The sequence below is a fragment of the Bufo gargarizans genome, chromosome 5 (assembly GCF_014858855.1).
Source record: "Bufo gargarizans isolate SCDJY-AF-19 chromosome 5, ASM1485885v1, whole genome shotgun sequence".
NCBI lineage: Eukaryota > Metazoa > Chordata > Amphibia > Anura > Bufonidae > Bufo > Bufo gargarizans.
Genome location: NC_058084.1, coordinates 43,066,748 through 43,089,494, shown reverse-complemented (window position 1 = coordinate 43,089,494; position 22,747 = coordinate 43,066,748). Strand labels below are relative to the sequence as shown.

The window sequence follows — 22,747 nt, the reverse complement described above, 5'->3', positions numbered from 1 at the left end:
CATCTCAGTGGCTTATCCTGCATTTTACACAGCCCAATGTTCAGGCAGATTATCTGGAACAAGCATTCCTATGAACGCTCATTAACAATAATTGTCCCATGTAGAGGTGCCGCATATCACCTGATAATTGAGCATCCACACTCATTCATCTGGTGAAATCATCTGAGGTGCGGACACATCAATCATCGTTCCCAGGCAGCAGATTGTGCTGTCTAAACAGCACTCTGCTGCCCAGAAGCAATGATTTTGATATGAAGATGGGTGATAACCATTTGTCCTCATACTGTGAAGGTGATTGTTACATGTAAATGCAGAACTTCACCTCCATATAATGAGCAGCTGATTGTCGGGAAGGAACACTTCCTTCCCTACAAGCAGCTACTCTTCTCAGCATCTAAATGCTCCTTACTTTTGTGATCAGATTTGTTGTCTAGGACTCTGTTGCTGGGAGTCTCCTAAGTAAAACAGCAGTAACCCTTTGACTATGGTGCCCGCTCAGCTTCTGGATTGACTTCATCTTTAAAGACCAAGAATCTGCCGTAAACGTATGGCGCATTTCAGGAAGGGGTTAAAATCAAATACTAAAGTCCATTTTTATATGCATCCTCCAATTATCAATGCTATAATTGCTATATATTATACTATAAGTTCATCTTTTTTTTGTTTCATCAGCGTTATTAAAATAGGTCACGAAAAAAAATATAGAAGCCTATAGTGCGTGCTTACCTGAATAACTGCCAAGTCTTGGAGCATTGTTGTCACCTCCATCATAAAAATCCAACGAGTCCCAGTTATGTTCTGTAGCGAAACTGACAACCTGCACCTGGGGAATACACAGAGAGACAGAATATTCCTGAGCTTTAAAACACTTGAAGATAAAAAAAAGACCAGTATGTAAATATAACACCATGTATTACAAAAACCATAGCTATTCATAGACTTGTTATAATCATGAAACCATACCAGTATAAACCTATGTACCATAAAATAGTGGGGGGAAGGAAGGATATGCATAAAACAGTGTAATATTAGTCCAGATTATTTGATCTAATACTATTTTTTTACAGTATGTGCTAAGAAAAGAAAATATGATACTATAGTATAATAGTATCATATGTTATAAAATTCTAGATGCATGACTAATCGTATTCCAGTACCAGCGCTCAATGAAGAGGTCACATACATAGTCCGATCACTCTTCACATAAATGAAAGACAGTGACAGACAGAGTTCTGCCGTAAGAGGGCCCATGTGGCATATCGATGAACCCAAGCTGAAATTGATAGTGTAGAAGATAAATGTCAAACTCAACTACAGTAACTACTAAGCAGAGAGTTGTATTGACACCAGGGAGATATAATCAGTAGAATGGTGCTTGTGATTTATCTGTTTCTGTTGTGTACTATGATAGCTCAGATACGTCCTATGGTATACATAATAATAAAAGTGAGATTGGAATAGAGTCAACTAACGTAATGGTTACCTTGGGAACTGCAGGAATACAGTCAGCTGGAGGACAGCAGATAAACAAAAAAAATGCTTAGGCACCCTAAAGGTGCTAAAATGTATGCAAACATGCAATATATGTATTATTTCATTCTGCATTACTGCAATTTTCACTATATTTATAAATGTGAGGTTCTTAGTAGTGTTGATCGAGCATGCTCGGCTGAACACCTGCTCGGCTGAACACCTGTTCGGCTCGAGAATCTCGATGCTTGGCACATGGTGGTACTCGGCCGAGTACTGCATGTGCTCGAGCGCCATGCTCGAGTCTCCTCCCTCCATGTTTCTTGGCTGCTGTGCAGCCAAACAACGTGCAGGTAAGTACTGCCCTCACTGTAATGCCAGTAGCCATGTTGGCTACTGGTATTATAGTGATTGGCTGTCCGGAACGGGTCATCAGGTGCTATATAGCCCAGCTATATAGCTCCAACTGTTTTTGAAGGTCACCAGCAAGCCTTCACCTACAATCTTTTACAGGGTCAGCTCACCTGCAGGCCCTCATCTAAATATGTAATTTGCGCACATGCTGCCTTGCTTGGATGTGGTAGCTGTAGCTGTTTCTCAAGCTCCCTCTCCGGAATCGAACTATGATTCCCCTGTTACCCCTGGTCTGCATGGTTTGGGCTGAAAATAACATTGAAAGTTGATAGGGCTGACATCCTAATGGATTGTCTCCGTCACAGGGACGTGCGATCGGTCCCAGGTTATCTAGAGTCACCAAAGCGACAGAAGACCCTTGCCCTTAATGTTTTAGATGGTCAGATCAGCAGGCCCTTGCTTCAAATGGTTTTGAGGGTCACCAGCAGGCCATCAATCATAATTTTCCAAGACTGTGTATGATGTCCTTATGTGTAACAAAAGGTATATTGGAGTGCCGGTACCTTGTAATTTTTGGCAGCCCTTTCACTTAGTGCATAGGCTTTATGAGTATAGGAGTGCCACTACCTAAAAAATTGTACCACAATGTGAATGAGGCCCTCCTTTATGTGATATACAGGTTGTATCGCAGTGCCTCTTCCTTGTAATTTTTGGCAGCACTTGCACTTTATATACAAGGAAATATACAGAAAAGATTGTTTCCTATAAATTTTTCCTCTAAAGATTTTATTTTTGGTTTGGTGCGTATTACTGTCATTCTGTAAAAGTGCCGTACGAATCGGACAACATCGTTCCCAGCAGCGACCTGGGATTCCAAGATGCATCCAAACACTCTCCCTATGCTGTTCCCGAACTATTTCAGTGGTGTTTCCGTCAATTTCTGACCTTTTTCTATGAACCAGACACCCTCCCCTCTTCAGAGCAGGGGGTGCCTGGTTTAATGCTTGGGTTCTCCCATTGACTTCCATTATACTCGGGTGCTCGGTAGAGAACCCGAGCATCCCGATGTGTTCGGCCAGAGCACCCGAGCACTTTGGTGCTAGATCAACACTAGTTATTAGCGCACATTTTGATCAAATTGTGTGAGCCCATGTGCCATGACAAGGAAACTTTTCTCCAATAGGTTCCTACACTATACAATGAACCTATAAAACAGGAGCTTAAAGCGTCACTAACCTTTAAAAAAGCTTTTCATTAGTGCAGTGTATATAAATAAGGAATAACCATTATATCATGTTTTCTGTCATTTTAGTACTTTCTCTGTGCATAGTAAATGTAAAGTTTGCATTTCTCTCAGACATGCTGGGTGGACACCAGCTTCCATCTAATGCACACAGAAAGTGTAAGATAATCTAATAGGAGTCCTAACCTTTTCTTATTCAGACAAAGCTCCAAGTTCATGGAGAGCATTAGAGAGAAGTATTGACTTACATGGTTGTGAATGAGGCACTTCTACTGAGATATCACTTTCCTATTTAGATTCAGCATTTTCTCTTGCTGTGCCTATAAGACTATTGTTAAGCAAAGAGAGCTTCAGATGCTTCATTTCAAGTTGCTTCATTTAAAACTTCGGAATAATACTGTACAGTACAGTATTAGAATGTATGGGCTCAGATGAGCCGAAGTTAGTTAACCACGACAGGCCCATTCCTGTCTGTGACTGCTCCTGGTTGGTAGTGATCGTAAAGCTGGGCATATATATTTAATAGCTATTTCTCCGAGCTCCCCCATACACATACAGGTTAGGCTCAGTTGAATGTGTGTTTATTGTACAGGGAGAGCAGAGAAAGCTATTGCCAGAGACCTCTAGTGGTGAATTATCTCCCTGGAAGATCCCATACACATCAGGGACTGAGTGTCGGCCAAACCCACCATTCTGTGAGGGTTCATTAACCAATGTACTAATGCGTATAAGGGCCTTTACAGTTCATTGATAAACAAAGCACCACTATATCTGTAACCTACTAACCCATGCCACAGTCCCATTCAACCAGCAGGGGTTAAAAAGTTTTACTAGTGGACCAAAAGGGGTTATGCCACACCTCCTTATATTTGATCTCCATGGCAAAGTTGTTTCTATGCTTTCTTATATTTGGGGCAAAGATTATCCTATTCTTAATTGCTAACATAGAGTGGCTGGTAAGCACCGTCATTACCCTCCTACCTTTCTACACCACTGTTCAGTCCCAATTACATTCTTAGCAACAGGGAGCCAGGACACAGAATTTTTCACTGGTTATCAGAGATGAGGACCAGAGCGTACCAAAGACCCATAATAGTAACAGCTTTACCCCAGCAGTAGCTCTGGAGACACATTTAGCTACCTGAAGTCATAACATTACTATAACTTGGTACAGGCTGTGAAATCATATACTGTAGACCTTGTGATTAGTGTAGATCGAGCACCAAAGTGCTCGGGTGCTCAAGTAGAACATTTTGGGATGCTCGGGTGCTCTACAGAGCACCCGAGCACAATGGAAATCAATGGGAGAACCCGAGCATTAAACTAGGCACCCCCTGCTCTGAATAGTGAAAGGAGTCTGGTTCATAGAAAAAGGTCAGAAATGGATGGAGACATCACTGAAATGGTGCAGGAACAGCATGAGGAGGATGTCTGGATGCATCTTGGACTCCCAGGTCGCTGCTGGGAATGATGTTGTCCGATTCGTACGCCACTTTTACAGACTGACAATAATACGCACAAAACCGAAGATAAAATCGATTTTAGAGGAAAAATTGTTAGGAAACATTCTTTCCTGTATATTTACTTGTAGATCAAGTGCAAGTGTTGCCAAAAATTACAAGTAATAGGCATTCCGATACAACCTGTATATCACATAAAGGAGGGCCTCAATCACATTGTGTTACAATTGTTCTTCTGCTGATCTGACTATCTAAAAAATTAGGGGTGAGGATGTGCTGCTCAGCCGACCATCTAAAATATTAGGGGCGAGGACCTGCTTCTGATCTGACCATCTAAAAAAATAGGGGTGAGGGTCTGCTGCTGATCTGACCATCTAAAACATTAGGGGTGAAGGTCTGCTGCTGATCTGACCATCTAAAACATTAGGGGTGAAGGTCTGCTGCTGAGCCGACCATCTAAAACATTAGGGGCAAGGGTCTGCTGCTGATCTGACTATCTAAAAAATTAGGGGTGAGGGTGTGCTGCTGATCTGATCTTTACAGGGAGTCTGTCACCTCCATATAGCCATATACAGTGCTTACATGGCTCTGTAGCTCACCTATACAGGATTGTAACGGTACCTTTGTTCTTTTCTTTAGACTTGCACCAGCAGGAAAAACAACGTTTAATTCATATGCAAATTTGCACTCGAAAGTGCCCAGGGGCTGCGTTCAGTGTGTAAGTGCCCAGGCTGCTCTGCCTTCTTTTCACTTTACTCCTCCCCAGCCTCTGCCTTTGATCGCACTCCAAGTCCAGACCTATCGATGAGGCAAGAGACTTGGAGGGCGGGCAAATGCAGAGGCTGGGGAGGAGTAAAGAAGGCAGAGCAGCCTGGGCACCTGCACACTGAACGCCACCCCTGGGCACTTGCGAGTGCTCATTTGCATATGAATTAAACTTTTTTTTTTCTGCTGGTGCAAGTCTAAAGAAAAGAACAAAGGTACCGTTACAATCCTGTATAGGTGAGCTACAGAGCCATGTAAGCACTGTATATGGCCATATGGAGGTGACAGACTCCCTGTAAAGTGCCTTTATTTTCAGCCACTTTCCTCTGGTGAAGTAGAGAAGTCAGGGGCAATCCAGGCCTTGTTCATTTTTATAAGAGTCAACCTGTCAGCATTTTCAGTTGACAGTCGGATGCGCTTATCAGCAGCACTAAATACCCGCTCTGACAAAACACTGGCGTCAGGGCAGGCCAGCACCTCCAAGGCGTAGAGCGCTATTTCGTGTCACATGTCCAGCTTGGACAGCCAATAGTTGTAAGGCACAGAGGGATCATTGAGGACGCTGACACTGTCTGCTACGTACTCCTTCACCATCTTCCAAAACTTTTCTCTCCTTGTGACACTAGGCCAAGCATCAAGGTGAGGGTGCTGGAGGGGTGTCATGAAAATGTCCCAGGCATTAGAGAGTGTTGCCTTTCCTCTGTTGGAACTGCTGTGTGTTCCCCTCGTATACTCTCCTTGGTTGCCCAAGGAACTACGTACTCGACTGCCAGCGTTGTCAGCTGGAACTTTTTGGAGCAATTTTTCCACAAGGACTCGGGGGTCAAGAAGGGTAAACAACCAGTACTCGGCGTTGGCCAAAATGCGTATAACGCGAGGGTCACAGGAAAGGCAGCATAACATAAAGTCAGCCATGTGTGCCAGAGTCCCAACAGACAAGACTTTGCTCTCATCATCAGGTGGATGACTTTGCTCTCCTCATCAGGTGGATGACTCTCAATCTCCTCCTCCTCCTCCCATCTACGCTGAACAGATGGAATAAACCTGCTATGGGTACTACCATCTGTAGTGGAGGCAACCGTCTCCTGCTCCTCCTCATCATCATATAATTCGCGCAGAGAAGATGAATGGAGGGTGGTCTGGCTATCACCCTGTGTACTGTCTTCCTCCATTTCCACTTCTTCCACATGCAAAGCGTCCAACTTCATTGTGAACAGAGAGCATTTCAGTAGACACAGAAGTGGGATGGTTACGCTGATAATAGCAGCATCGCTGCTCACCATCTGTGTTGATTCCTCAAAGTTTTTTAAAATCTCACAGAGGTCAGACATCCATGCCCACTCGTCGCTTGTAAAGAGCGGAAGCTGACTGGAAAGGTGACAACCATGTTGTAGCTGGTATTCCACTACTGTCCCCTGCTGCTTACAAAGCCTGGCAAACATGAGGAACGTGGAGTTCCAGCGTGTGCTCACATCGCTCAACAGTCTGTGAGCTGGCAATTGCAAGCGCTGCTGCAGTGTTGCCAGACTGGCAGCAGCTATAGATGATTTTCGGAAATGGGCACACACGAGACGCACCTTCACCAGTAGCTCAAATTGGGGTAGGTTTTGAGAAACCGCTGAACCACTAAGTTGATCACATGGGCTAGGCAAAGTATGTGTGTTAGCTTGCCGAGCTCCAAAACCAAGTTAAGGTCATTATCAGAAACAGCCATGTTTAGTTGTAGGTTTAGTGGCGAGAGCCACAGCTCAGTCTGGTCCCTTATACCCTGCCATTAGCTCTGCAGCAGTGTGCTGTTTATCATCTAAACATATTTGTTTAAGCATGTCCTGTTGCCACTTTCCACTGCAGTGCTACACTGCTTCCAACTACTGACTGATGGCTGACTGATGCTGCAAGATGATAATTCAGAGGCGTAAGTGAAGGAGAAGGTGGAGGAGGAGAAGGAGAAGGGGAAGTGCAGCCACTAATCTAGGTGGTGGCTGAAATCCTGATGGAAGTAGGGCCCGCAATCCCTGGCGTCTGTAGCACCTGTGCCATCCCAGGGTACGACTCGCTCCCAGCCTCCACAATGTTCACCCAGCGTGCCGTCAAGGAAATGTAGCATCCCTGGCCACAAGCACTTGTCCATGTGTCATTCGTTAAGTGGACCTTCCTAATAATTGCGTTGGTCAGGGTACGGGTGATGTTACGGGACACATGCTGGTGTAAGGCAGGGGTGGCACATCGGGAAAAATAGTGGCGGCTGGGGACTGAGTAACGAGGGATGGCTGCCACCATCAGGCTGTGGAAAGCCTCAGTGTCCACAATCCTAAATCGCAACATTTCCAGGGCCAGCAATTTGGAAAGCTGTGCATTTAGTGCTATGGCCTGTGGGTGGGCGGCTGGGTATTTACGCTTTCTTTTAAAAGCCTTGGGTATGGACATCTGTACGCTGGGACACAGAAGTGGATGTGCTAGCTGATGGTGCTTGCGAAAGTCCGGGTGCAGGGCGGGAGGGCTCTGGTCCTTCGTCTTTGCCAGCAAGTAACATAGGAGAAGAGGAGGCAGTGGTGTGACCCGCAGACACTGATTGTGGACTCAGGCATTCAGCCCACCTCTTAGGGTGCTTTGATGCCATGTGGCGGATCATGCTGGTGGTGGTGAGGTTGCTAGTGTTAACACCTCTGCTCATTTTGGTAGGCACAGGTTGCAAATGACAATTCTTTTACCGTCCGCACTTTCCTCAAAAAAGCACCAGACTGCGGAACACCTACCCCTTGACAAGGGAGATTGCCACAAGGGGGTGCTCCGTGGAACAGTTGCGGGTCTATTTGGTGTGGCCCACCTTATCCCTTTTGCTACCCCACTGCCTCATCCAGCCTGTTGCGGAGCTGAGGATCCCCCCTCCCCCTCTGTACTGCTGTCCTCGCTCGACTTGCCACCTTCCCAGGTTGGATCAGTGATTTAATCGTCTACCACCACTTCCTCACTCTCGTCAGCCTCATTGTGAAGAACTTTTACCCATGCATGACGTTTCAGCACATGGACATACTCCCTACCTTATAGATAAACCTGATCTGGGTGCCATTTTACATTCAGTATTTTGCCAGTTTAGGGGAGAGGTTGCTGTGTGGAGCAGGGACAGACTGCTAGGGACACAAATCGCTAGCCAATAGAGCCACAAAAGTAATTTTAAGGACTGGTATAGTTGTGCTATCGATAGGTGTGACTTACTGAGGGGTGTAATATACTTATAATATACTTTCTAACATAGAAAGTATATTATAGTGCAATTGTATTGTGCAGCAGTTGTGTGCAGTTCTGCTGCAATACTGCAGCTACATAGAGTGCCAAATGCTATTGGAACAAATAATTTTTACTGGTGGAATTTAACAGATGCCCCCCCAAAAAACAGATTAAGGCAGGGGTGTTCTTTACCAATAATATACTTTCTATATAGTGTATTTAGGTAGTGCAGCATTTGTCTGCAGTTTTGCTGCGTTACCGCATCTACACAGAGTGAAGAACACTATTTGAAAAAATAATTTCTACTGGTCTGATTAACCAGTTGCCCCCCAAAAAAACTGATTGAAGCAGGGGTGTTATATACCAATAACATACATTCTATATAGTGCATTTAGTTAATGCAGCATTTGTCTGCGGTTTTGCTGCGTTACCGCATCTACACAGAGTGACAAACACTATTGAAACCAATAATTTCTACTGGTGTGATTTACCAGTACCCCCCAAAAAATACAGATTGAGGCAGGGGTCTGATATACCTTCTTCCACAAATACGGCTCTTCTATAGGGACTTTTGTCACAGGGTCATTTTGAAAATGACAGGCAGAGGAAGAGGCAGGCCATTCCGCAGGGCTGGTAGGGGTCGGGCAGGTGAACCAGGCCGGAGCCTAAGTGGGAAGTTGCAGAAGGTGCGTGCAATTACGTCAAAGGACGCACCAGACTTTGTTAAGTGGCTCAATCAGCCTTCCACTTCTGCACCCTCCTAATCCTCTCTATCTGTACCCTCTTCACTCTCTACTGTGTCAACCCCCAAAGACACCACAACCACCACCATATCCTCTCCGCTTAAGTCAGAGGAATTATTTTCCCATACATTCCAAGCCCTTACCCATGCGCAGTCATTCTTGGCATCGGATCAGGAAGAGGAGGTATCAACGGTCGCCACCCAGCAGTCTGACAACAGTTCCCAGATCAGCCCAAGTAGGTTGGTCTACGCTGTTGCTGCCTACTCCGAGATCTCTAATGTCAGTGGTGGTGAAGATGACAAATCCGATGGACATCATGTGGGTGCCCACAAGAGATGAAGAAGAGGGGAGTTCAGAGGGAGAGACGGAGCAGCAGATAGGGAGGAGAAGGAGGAGAAGCAGGCAGAACTTACAGTGCACAGGAGGAAAAAACCAGACTGCTAATATATCTGGAACAAAACATCCACCACGGTCACATTTGCCGCTCACAGGACACCAGCAAATGGCTCCACAGTGTGGCCTTTTTTTAATGTGTCCACTGCTGACAATAGTGTTGCCATCTGCAGCCTTTGCTGTCAATGCATAAGTCGCATAAGTCACAGTAAGCCCAAAACTCACCTAGGGTCGACCGCCTTAAGAAGGCACCTGGCCTCCCATCAACAAACCCAGGGGGAGCAACACTATCAGAACCCACAAAGCCACACTCCTGCCTCTTCTCCTTCTCATTATCCTCTCTCCTCTAAGTTATCCTCCACTCCACCTTTCACCGTGCCGCTGTCGCGTTCATCTGGCAAAAAGCAGGCTTCCTTGCCACAAATGTTAGAGCGAAAAACGATGATGACGCCGGATAACCCTCTTGCCTAACGTCTGACCTCTGGCTTGTCAGAACTGCTTGCCCGCCAACTACTGCCTTATAAACTGGTGGACTCAGAGGCCTTTAGAAAATGTGTGGCCATTGGAACACTGCAATGGAAGGTCCCCATAAGGAAATATTTCTCACAGAAGGGCATCCCAGAGCTATATGGCCACGTTCAGCGGCAGGTGAATGTATCTCTGGCACACAGTGTCAGTGCCAAGATACATCTGACCACAGACACGTGGTCTAGCTAACACGAGCAGGGAAAGTACATAACTTTTACTGCCAACTGGGTGAACCTTTTGACGGCCATCAAGCAAGCAATCCGTGTATATTTGGTGTTACCGCCACGGATTGGATGCAGTTCTGCCTCTCCTTCTCCTACTCCATCCTCCCTCTCCTCCTCGGCTGACTCCTCCTTTTATGCTGCTACTGTCTCTTCCGCTGCGCCCCCCAAAATCCCCAGAACCTATTTGGCGTGCCAGGTGAGACGTTGCCATGCTGTGTTGCGGCAGTTGCTCCTGGAAGCCAAGAGCACACCAGTCCTGCACTCCTTTCAGCTTTGCGGTCAAAGGCAGATCAGTTGCTAACCCCGCTCAATTTGACAGTTGGTAAAGTGGTGTGCGACAATGGTGCCAATCTGCTGAGCACACTGAAACAGGGCAAAATGACACACTTGGCGTGCATAGCACACGTCCTGAACTTAGTCGTGCAGCGATTCGTTGGCAAATACCTGGGGGTCCAGGACATCTTGAGGCAGGCCAGGAAAATCTCTGGCCATTTTAGAAGATCTTACACGGCCATGGCTCGCCTTGCTGACATTCAGCTGCGGCACCTCCTGCCCGTCAGACGTCTGATTTGTGACTGCCTGACGCAATGGAACTCCACCTTGTATATGCTTGATAGGCTACTCCAGCAGAAACGTGCAGTTAATGACTACCTGTACAAACTCTGCGTCAGTACAGGTTTTGGGGAGCTTGTTTTTTTTTCACCGTGCCAGTGGCTGCACATGCGCAATGCATGCAGACTTCTGCGGCCATTTGATGAGATCACCAAACTGGTCAGTCGCGGCCAGGGCGCCATCAGTGACATCGTACCGTACGCCTTTTTTCTGGAGCGTGCATTGAGTCGTGTCATTGATCAAGCCGTCAAGGAGCAGGAGCAGGAAGATAAAGAAGTCGCAATGCTGGATTAATTCCCAGGGGGGGTACTCCATCTGAGACAAGTCAACAACAGGAGTCTGAAAAGGAGTCAGATATGGATGGTGTCAGGGCGGAGGAGGAGCAAGAAGAGCATGCTTTAAACATTTCTGGGATCCCTGGTGTTATCCGTGGATGGGGAAGGAGAATGAGGACGACATTATCCTGGATGATGAGCAGGAGCCAGGCCACTCCACCGCTTCCATTTTAGTGCAAATGGAGGCCTTCATGCTCCAGTGTTTGAAGAGGGACCCCCGTATAAAAAGCATAAAGGGCAAGGGCCAGTACTGGGTGGCAACGTACTTAGACCCCCGGTACAAACACAAAATGGCAGTAACATCTCTGAGGTGGTCACACATGCTGATTTCCATCCTTTAACCACCACCAGCCATATCTACTGTTAGAAGCTGTGACAACTGTGAAATAAATACATTTGCCTACTGGAGCAATGAATTAGGAGATCTCTAGACCCATTGTAGTACAGGACTAGTTCTAGCTTTGTTAGAAAGAAAATTGTTTTGAACCGTATAATGTCTGAGTATGCAGTTTTTTCTTGAATCAGACATTTTTAAAACTTATCACTCTGGAAGATATGATTACATAGTATATATAGTCAATTAATTTATGTATCCACTCCTATGAACTATATGCATATGCTTTTCCAATAGTTTGCATGCACAGACAGCTGGTTATATATTTTTATGTTATTTTATTTTAACAGCTTTTATGTGTAGGCTTTTTCACTCATGAAAGGGTTAGGATTTGAGCTTGTGAGTGAGCTTGTATTATCCCCCACGCATGTAACCAGTTTCTATATTCATTTGTGAACTCAAGAAAAAAAAAATAATAGTATTCATGTGTGATAAAATCTTTATGCTGGGTGATCAAAACTAGTAGGTCATAATTGCTGCACTTTTGCTTATGAAACATAAATTTTAATGGGATATTTATAATAAAGTTCACCATTTTTTACGATCCTGGCGATGGATCATCACTTCTTATGAAAGATTCTTAATCAGCGAAGCATTTTGTATAAAAAAAAGTAAAACAAAAGGTAAATTTTAAGCATAGTTTCCCAAACATTTGTAATGTACATACTGATGTGTCCCTCCTTAACTCTGCTCTTGGTTCAACATTTAAAGAAATGTGTGAAATAAAAATACTATCTTTTAAAAAAAATATTGGGATATTGTGCCATATGATGTCCATCCTATATGTCTATTTACTGCCGCCCAGTGGTTGTGATGTGTGTTACTACCTGCCGAGGGTTTTTATTTTTTTTAAATAATAGCATTAGAAATGAGCCAATTTCCCAAAATTCCTTTTGGGTCTGATTTGAATCACATGTTGAATTTGGTCCAGTCTGAATAAACTAGGTCAGACTCGAAAGTGCCCCAATTACCCTGAAAAGTTGAATATAGCACTATGAGGTCTCCTAGGATTGTTTCTAGAGAAATATGAGTAAAATAAATTGAAGAAATTATAGGGTTGGGCACATCTATGGGGCTGACTGAATAAGCCTTGGCCCAAGTACAAAAATGATAAGTACATAGCTCTGCTGCCACATGTTCAACATTGGACTCCTTGCACTAAAGACACTGAAATATATCACTTTATTGACTTTAATAAATTATTTGCCTGTCATCAAAGGAAAACAAATGTGACAAGGGTTTGAAAATGTCTTATGATCTTACTTGAATGCCTGCTCCCTCCGGCACAGTGATTTTCCATATACAGTTCAAATTGTTGTCATATGGCTCCGGGTAGCCAGGAGACAGAATAGTCCCCTTACGCTTTGTTAAAATTCCTCCACAGGGCACTAGAATGAAAGAGAAAATAGAAGACAATGTATAATTCGTATTAGCTGACAGTTATTGCTGTTTCTTACAATTTGCAAAGTACATAATAGAATGTGACAGCTGAGCCACCACACATATACAGCTACAAGTTTTATAATGTGTCATATATGAATGCAGGCTGACATTTGTAAAAGTCGCTTGAAGATGCAATTTTACTCTAAAATCAGAGGTCATAAGCAAAAATCTCAACCCAATAATCGAGCAGATGCTCTAAGTTGCAAGGGTTTATTCTGGTGGCAGATTCTCTTTAATAATTGAATATATATTTTATATCAAAGTTATCCAGAATCTACTTTATTGTACCTTCTACACTACTCCCAATGACCCCCATTTTTTATTTTTTTTGTATAAGAATATCTGACATTGAAGTCAATAGATGCCAAAATAGGTTGTTACCAGGGATTTGGCCAATCATTATCAAAACATATCTTTATCCTTCAGCTTTTATTATGGAGGTTGCTGGATGGTTTGCTTGGTAATAAAGGAGGTCCTCCTTACACAGCCTGGTTATATTGACTATCATGTTGGTTAAGCCTATATGCTAAGCAAAACTTTCCCTTTCATCACAGATGTCAATTGGTCTAGCATGAACTCTATAGTCTGCCACATGGAGTCTTCATAGGTCTGTATTGTGGAGCTTTGTGCAACCATGTGGTTTCTCTATTATGCACTCCATTTTCCTGTGGAAGCCTTGCGTCTAAATCCTGTGGTTGCCAGGCAGCTCTATGGTGAGACAACCCATTAAAAGCAAATGTATGGCTATAGCAAATGTTAACTTTACAATAAACACTAGAGATGAGCGAATCGAAGTTGACAAAGTGGAATTCGATCCGAATTTCAGGAAAAATTTGATTCGCACCGAATCCGAATTTCCTCACGCTTCGTGGTAAAGAATCGCATATTTTCCTAAAATGGCTGCTGCCTGTGTTAGGAAATGGAGCAAGGAACTCGGGGAACCAGGGATCACCCACAATGTCATGCATGCAGCCAATCAGCAGCCAGCCAGCCCTGTGATGTCACAGCCCTATAAATAGCCTCAGCCATCTTGAATTCAGCCATTTTCCAGTGTACTTAGTGCAGGGAGAGAAGTCAGCAGGCGCTAGGGATAGTGCTAGGAAAGACTTGAAAACTTATATTTTGCTCAATAGAAAATCAGGGAAAGAGCATTTGAAGTGTAGGAAAAGGATAGGGAGGAATTATTCCACAGTATTGAAGCAGAACAGGGTTCAGTAGGGGAGGTTACAGCCTGGGTAACACGAACAATCCTATTATACCTTGCTGCACTGACTGCGGAGCCAAATTGCCATTATACAGCTCTGTAATTCCAGCAAACCATTCTTGTTATTGGGGTGCAAGCGCTGTTTGATGCAGTTATATGTTCTAAAGACTTTTTTGGTGTGTATTAGTGGGAAAAAAGGGCTTATTAGCCATTGTGTGGTGAAGTGAGTAAATTCCAGGCCTTGCACAGGGGAATGGCAGAGGCCTAAATGTTTCCTGGCGCAGGCACAGTTCGCAGCAGAGTAAGGGGGCATGGCAGTAGGAGTCGCAGTGAGAGGCCTGAGCTCCCAGTGTCATCTAGCGGTTGTGTCTTGATCAGCAACCCAGGGGTTCTTGAATGGTTGACTCGGTCATCCACTTCATTCCAAGTGACATCAGCCACCCCTAGTGGAGACAGTACTCGATGATGATGATGTGGCTGATCGCACTTGGAAGCCGGGTAAATTAGGGTCTTCATCATCATCAACAGAAAAGGGTGGCAGCTTGCCCATGAGGCAGCGGCGGAGCCAGCAAGTCGCTAGCGTGGCCGGGAGTCAGCAGGGTGGCAGCAGTGGGAGGTCAGTAGCCAAACATGCCCGAGGCAGACCACCTGCTTCGCAGGTGCCTAGCTGCCTGGAAAGTAATATTGCAGGGCTTCACAGAAGTAGGGGCGGTAGCAGTCAGTCAGTGCGGAGTGTTGACGGTAAAATTGCCTACTTGTTTAGCTGTCGAAGGAGGTAAACATGGCCATTTGTAGAATATGTGGGCAGAAGGTGAAGAGTGGCCAGGGTGCCAATGTTGGCACCACGGCCATGCGTCAACATATGCAGCATCACCATAAAGTGTCCTGGGAGAACCATTGCTCCAATGTGGTGGTCCTGCCTGCCGCAGCAATCGCTGCATCATCCAGTGGCACGCACCCGATTTCAGGCAATAAAGGCTCCACCAACTCAGCCGAAGGGAGCTGTCTATCCTTCCCATCATCTGCTGGTCCTGATGCTCCTGCTCCTACTTCTTGTCAGTCAATCTGTCAGCAATCGATCACCGAAGCAATTGCCAAATGAAAACAGTATGTGTGCACTTATTCAACAGGGCAGAAGCTGAATTTGCTCCTGGCCAAGTTGCTGGTGCTGCAGTCCCTCCATTTCCAAGTGGTGGAATCTGCACCTTTCAGAGAATTGATGGCTTGTGCAGAGCTGAGGTGGAGAGTCCCAAACAATCATTTCTTTGCCAAAAAGGCAGTACCAGCCTTGCACACACATGAAGAACAGAAAGTGGGCCAGTCCTGTCAGTGTTTGGCAAAGTGCACGGCAGATCCGATGTGTGGAGCTGTAACTACCGTCAGGAACAATACATGTCCTTTACAGGCCAATGGGTGAATGTGGTTCCTGCACAGCCACACCAGTAATTTGGCCAGGTGACGCCGCTTCCGCCTCCACGTTCTCACACCGTTGGTCTTGCGATAATGTCTGCCTCTGCCTCATCATCCTCCACCGTGTACTCAGCCTCCACTGCAAGGACAATTCACAGTGCCCCTCTAGGATACCACATGTGCAGGTGCCGGTGGTGTCACACTGTTCTGCACTTGGTATGCCTGGGCAAACGGAGTCACACAGCGGAGGAGCTGCTGCGTGTCCTTCATCAAGAAATTGAATCCTGGCTTTCTCCTCAACAACTGAAAATCTGAACCATGGTGACCGACAATGCGCTGCATCAAGGAGGGCTGAGCCATGCTCCCTGCATGGCACACGTGTTCAATCTGGTTGTTCCTGAAGTCTTCCACCCATCTGCAAGATTTCTCAAAAATCGCCAGGACGCCAGGACTACGGGATGAACAGTATCATCCCACTGCTTCATGTCCTGGAACAGATCCTGTTTAAAATTTTGCTGGTCGGGGGACTGAAGATGTGGCGCCTAGATCTCACGGCCACATGAGACTTGTGGGGGCTGAACTGGAGGAAGAAGAGGACATTGGAGCACAAGCAATGTGTACCGAAATAGGTGGGTTTTCCACACAGGTGACAGGAGATGAGCAGTAGGAGCAGCCAAAGGAGCTACAGGACAATGAGTAAGAAGAGGACCCAGACACATCGTGGCAGTATGCAGTGGATATGGATGCAGGGAGTCCCTCTGAGTCAGCTGCACAAATGGCCGGATGCATGCTCACTTGCTTGCATAGTGACAGCTGAATTGTCAGCTTTCAGCAGACTTCTGGCTCTCCACCTTGTTGGACCCTTGCTACCGGTCAAAAAATGAGGCCTTTATTATACATCCGCTGAGAGGGAAGACAAACTGAACTACTATGGAAACATCCTATGTAGTGAGTTGGCCACTGCCTATCATCATCATTAGGGATGAGCGAACCCGAACTGTATAGTTCGGGTTCGTACCGAATTTTGGGGTGTCCGTGACACGGACCCGAACCCGGACATTTTCGTAAAAGTCCGGGTTCGGGTTCGGTGTTCGTCGCTTTCTTCGCGCTTTTGTGACGCTTTCTTGGCGCTTTTTGAAAGGCTGCAAAGCAGCCAATCAACAAGCGTCATACTACTTGCCCCAAGAGGCCATCACAGCCATGCCTACTATTGGCATGGCTGTGATTGGCCAGAGCACCATGTGACCCAGCCTCTATTTAAGCTGGAGTCACATAGCGCCGCCCGTCACTCTGCTCTGATTAGCGTAGGGAGAGGTTGCGGCTGCGACAGTAGGGCGAGATTAGGCAGATTAACTCCTCCAAAGGACTTGATTAACTGATCGATCTGCAGCTGTGGGTCATTGAGCTGCTGATCCTCAATTGCTCACTGTTTTTAGGCTGCACAGACCGTTTGTCAGTCTCATTTTTCTGGGGTGATCGGCGGCCATTTTGTGTCTTGTGGTGCGCCAGCACAAGCTGCGACCAAGTGCATTTAACCCTCAATGGTGTGGTTGTTTTTTGGCTAAAGCCTACATCAGGGTGAAGCTGTCACACCAAGTGCATTTAACCAGCAATAGTCTGTTCATTTTTTGGCCATATACAAAATCAGGGGCAAGCTGCGCCTGTCACCAAGTGCATTTAACCCTCAATGGTGTGGTTGTTTTTTGGCTAAAGCCTACATCAGGGTGAAGCTGTCACACCAAGTGCATTTAACCAGCAATAGTCTGTTCATTTTTTGGCCATATACAAAATCAGGGGCAAGCTGCGCCTGTCACCAAGTGCATTTAACCCTCAATGGTGTGGTTGTTTTTTGGCTAAAGCCTACATCAGGGTGAAGCTGTCACACCAAGTGCATTTAACCAGCAATAGTCTGTTCATTTTTTGGCCATATACAAAATCAGGGGCAAGCTGCGCCTGTCACCAAGTGCATTTAACCCTCAATGGTGTGGTTGTTTTTTGGCTAAAGCCTACATCAGGGTGAAGCTGTCACACCAAGTGCATTTAACCAGCAATAGTCTGTTCATTTTTTGGCCATATCCCAGTCTAATTCTGTCACTAAATCCATACCGGTCACCCAGCGCCTAAATACTAGGCCTCAAATTTATATCCAGCTAAATCTGTCCCTAGTGCTGTAGCTGGGCGAGTTATTTAGTGTCCGTTCAAGCACATTTCTTGTTCTGGGTTGAAATACAATTCCCAATTTAGCAATTTCATAATTTAGTGGTTCCTGCTATATCAGAGCTCTTTGAAATCTATCCCAAAAAGGGTATATAATATTGAAGGTGCACATAGGGTCATTCAGAGTAACTTCACACACACCCGCTACTGTGTATTTCCAAGTCTAATTCTGTCACTAAATCCATACCGGTGACCCAGCGCCTAAATACTAGGCCTCAAATTTAATTCCCTCTAAATCTCTCGTTACCCACCGCTGTACTGTTGTTGCTGGGCAAGATATTTAGTGTCCGTCAAAGCACATTTTTTGTTCTGGGTTGAAGTACAATTCCCAATTTAGCAATTTCATAATTTAGTGGTTTCTGCTATATCAGAGCTATTTGAAATCTATCCCAAAAAGGGTATATAATATTGAAGGTGCACATAGGGTCATTCAGAATAACTTCACACACACCCGCTACTGTGTATTTCCAAGTCTAATTCTGTCACTAAACCCATACCTGTCACCCAGCGCCTAAATACTAGGCCTCAAATTTAAATCCCTCTAAATCTCTCGTTACCGTTGTCCTGTTGTAGCTGGGAAAGTTATTTAGTGCCCGTCAAAGCACATTTTTTGTTCTGGGTTGAAGTACAATTCCCAATTTAGCAATTTCATAATTTAGTGGTTCCTGCTATATCAGAGCTATTTGAAATCTATCCCAAAAAGGGTATATAATATTGAAGGTGCACATAGGGTCATTCAGAATAACTTCACACACACCCGCTACTGTGTATTTCCAAGTCTAATTCTGTCACTAAATCCATACCGGTGACCCAGCGCCTAAATACTAGGCCTCAAATTTAATTCCCTCTAAATCTCTCGTTACCCACCGGTGTACTGTTGTTGCTGGGCAAGATATTTAGTGTCCGTCAAAGCACATTTTTTGTTCTGGGTTGAAGTACAATTCCCAATTTAGCAATTTCATAATTTAGTGGTTTCTGCTATATCAGAGCTATTTGAAATCTATCCCTAAAAGGGTATATAATATTGAAGGTGCACATAGGGTCATTCAGAATAACTTCACACACACCCGCTACTGTGTATTTCCAAGTCTAATTCTGTCACTAAACCCATACCTGTCACCCAGCGCCTAAATACTAGGCCTCAAATTTAAATCCCTCTAAATCTCTCGTTACCGTTGTCCTGTTGTAGCTGGGAAAGTTATTTAGTGCCCGTCAAAGCACATTTTTTGTTCTGGGTTGAAGTACAATTCCCAATTTAGCAATTTCATAATTTAGTGGTTCCTGCTATATCAGAGCTATTTGAAATCTATCCCAAAAAGGGTATATAATATTGAAGGTGCACATTGGGTCATTCAGAATAACTTCACACACACGCTTCTGTGCATTTCCAAGTCTAATTCTGTCACTAAATCCATACCGGTGACCCAGCGCCTAAATACTAGGCCTCAAATTTAATTCCCTCTAAATCTCTCGTTACCCACCGCTGTACTGTTGTTGCTGGGCAAGATATTTAGTGTCCGTCAAAGCACATTTTTTGTTCTGGGTTGAAGTACAATTCCCAATTTAGCAATTTCATAATTTAGTGGTTTCTGCTATATCAGAGCTATTTGAAATCTATCCCTAAAAGGGTATATAATATTGAAGGTGCACATAGGGTCATTCAGAATAACTTCACACACACCCGCTACTGTGTATTTCCAAGTCTAATTCTGTCACTAAATCCATACCGGTCACCCAGCGCCTAAATACTAGGCCTCAAATTTATATCCCGCTGAATTTGAATACAATACATTGGGCCAAATAATATATTTGTTGTTGTGGTGAACCATAACAATGAGAAAAACATCTAGTAAGGGACGCGGACGTGGACATGGTCGTGGTGGTGTTAGTGGACCCTCTGGTGCTGGGAGAGGACGTGGCCGTTCTGCCACATCCACACGTCCTAGTGTACCAACTACCTCAGGTCCCAGTAGCCGCCAGAATTTACAGCGATATATGGTGGGGCCCAATGCCGTTCTAAGGATGGTAAGGCCTGAGCAGGTACAGGCATTAGTCAATTGGGTGGCCGACAGTGGATCCAGCACGTTCACATTATCTCCCACCCAGTCTTCTGCAGAAAGCGCACAGATGGCGCCTGAAAACCAACCCCATCAGTCTGTCACATCACCCCCATGCATACCAGGGAAACTGTCTCAGCCTCAAGTTATGCAGCAGTCTCTTATGCTGTTTGAAGACTCCGCTGGCAGGGTTTCCCAAGGGCATCCACCTAGCCCTTCCCCAGCGGTGAAAGACATAGAATGCACTGACGCACAACCACTTATGTTTCCTGATGATGAGGACATGGGAATACCACCTCAGCATGTCTCTGATGATGACGAAACACAGGTGCCAACTGCTGCGTCTTTCTGCAGTGTGCAGACTGAACAGGAGGTCAGGGATCAAGACTGGGTGGAAGACGATGCAGGGGACGATGAGGTCCTAGACCCCACATGGAATGAAGGTCGTGCCACTGACTTTCACAGTTCGGAGGAAGAGGCAGTGGTGAGACCGAGCCAACAGCGTAGCAAAAGAGGGAGCAGTGGGCAAAAGCAGAACACCCGCCGCCAAGAGACTCCGCCTGCTACTGACCGCCGCCATCTGGGACCGAGCACCCCAAAGGCAGCTTCAAGGAGTTCCCTGGCATGGCACTTCTTCAAACAATGTGCTGACGACAAGACCCGAGTGGTTTGCACGCTGTGCCATCAGAGCCTGAAGCGAGGCATTAACGTTCTGAACCTGAGCACAACCTGCATGACCAGGCACCTGCATGCAAAGCATGAACTGCAGTGGAGTAAACACCTTAAAACCAAGGAAGTCACTCAGGCTCCCCCTGCTACCTCTTCTGCTGCTGCCGCCTCGGCCTATTCTGCTGCTGCCGCCTCGGCCTCTTCCTCCGCCTCTGGAGGAACGTTGGCACCTGCCGCCCAGCAAACAGGGGATGTACCACCAACACCACCACCACCACCTCCGTCACCAAGCGTCTCAACCATGTCACACGCCAGCGTTCAGCTCTCCATCTCACAAACATTTGATAGAAAGCGTAAATTCCCACCTAGCCACCCTCGATCCCTGGCCCTGAATGCCAGCATTTCTAAACTACTGGCCTATGAAATGCTGTCATTTAGGCTGGTGGACACAGACAGCTTCAAACAGCTCATGTCGCTTGCTGTCCCACAGTATGTTGTTCCCAGCCGGCACTACTTCTCCAAGAGAGCCGTGCCTTCCCTGCACAACCAAGTATCCGATAAAATCAAGTGTGCACTGCGCAACGCCATCTGTAGCAAGGTCCACCTAACCACAGATACGTGGACCAGTAAGCACGGCCAGGGACGCTATATCTCCCTAACTGCACACTGGGTAAATGTAGTGGCAGCTGGGCCCCAGGCGGAGAGCTGTTTGGCGCACGTCCTTCCGCCGCCAAGGATCGCAGGGCAACATTCTTTGCCTCCTGTTGCCACCTCCTCCTTCTCGGCTTCCTCCTCCTCTTCTTCCACCTGCTCATCCAGTCAGCCACACACCTTCACCACCAACTTCAGCACAGCCCGGGGTAAACGTCAGCAGGCCATTCTGAAACTCATATGTTTGGGGGACAGGCCCCACACCGCACAGGAGTTGTGGCGGGGTATAGAACAACAGACCGACGAGTGGTTGCTGCCGGTGAGCCTCAAGCCCGGCCTGGTGGTGTGTGATAATGGGCGAAATCTCGTTGCAGCTCTGGGACTAGCCAATTTGACGCACATCCCTTGCTTGGCGCATGTGCTGAATTTGGTGGTGCAGAAGTTCATTCACAACTACCCCGACATGTCAGAGCTGCTGCATAAAGTGCGGGCCGTCTGTTCGCGCTTCCGGCGTTCACATCCTGCTGCTGCTCGCCTGTCTGCGCTACAGCGTAACTTCGGCCTTCCCGCTCACCGCCTCATATGCGACGTGCCCACCAGGTGGAACTCCACCTTGCACATGCTGGACAGACTGTGCGAGCAGCAGCAGGCCATAGTGGAGTTTCAGCTGCAGCACGCACGGGTCAGTCGCACTACAGAACAGCACCACTTCACCACCAATGACTGGGCCTCCATGCGAGACCTGTGTGCCCTGTTGCGCTGTTTCGAGTACTCCACCAACATGGCCAGTGGCGATGACACCGTTATCAGCGTTACAATACCACTTCTATGTCTCCTTGAGAAAACACTTAGGGCGATGATGGAAGAGGAGGTGGCCCAGGAGGAGGAGGAGGAGGAGGAGGAAGAGGGGTCATTTTTAGCACTTTCAGGCCAGTCTCTTCGAAGTGACTCAGAGGGAGGTTTTTGGCAACAGCAGAGGCCAGGTACAAATGTGGCCAGCCAGGGCCCACTACTGGAGGACGAGGAGGACGAGGATGAGGAGGAGGTGGAGGAGGATGAGGATGAAGCATGGTCACAGCGGGGTGGCACCCAACGCAGCTCGGGTCCATCACTGGTGCGTGGCTGGGGGGAAAGGCAGGACGATGACGATACGCCTCCCACAGAGGACAGCTTGTCCTTATCCCTGGGCAGCCTGGCACACATGAGCGACTACATGCTGCAGTGCCTGCGCAACGACAGCAGAGTTGCCCACATTTTAACCTGTGCGGACTACTGGGTTGCCACCCTGCTGGATCCACGCTACAAAGACAATGTGCCCACCTTACTTCCTGCACTGGAGCGTGATAG

General features: G+C 46.3%; 1 protein-coding gene across 1 annotated transcript in view; it reads right to left on the bottom strand.

Moving 5' to 3' along the window:
- CSMD3 (CUB and Sushi multiple domains 3) overlaps positions 1–22,747 on the bottom strand; it is a 1,090,172-nt gene that overhangs the window by 305,147 nt on the left and 762,278 nt on the right. The window contains exons 33-34 of the mRNA XM_044293228.1: positions 13,013–13,137; positions 727–823 (exon numbers count right to left, since the gene is read on the bottom strand). Of these exons, the coding sequence (XP_044149163.1) occupies positions 727–823; positions 13,013–13,137 (222 nt within the window). The remainder of the gene's footprint in view (positions 1–726; positions 824–13,012; positions 13,138–22,747) is intronic.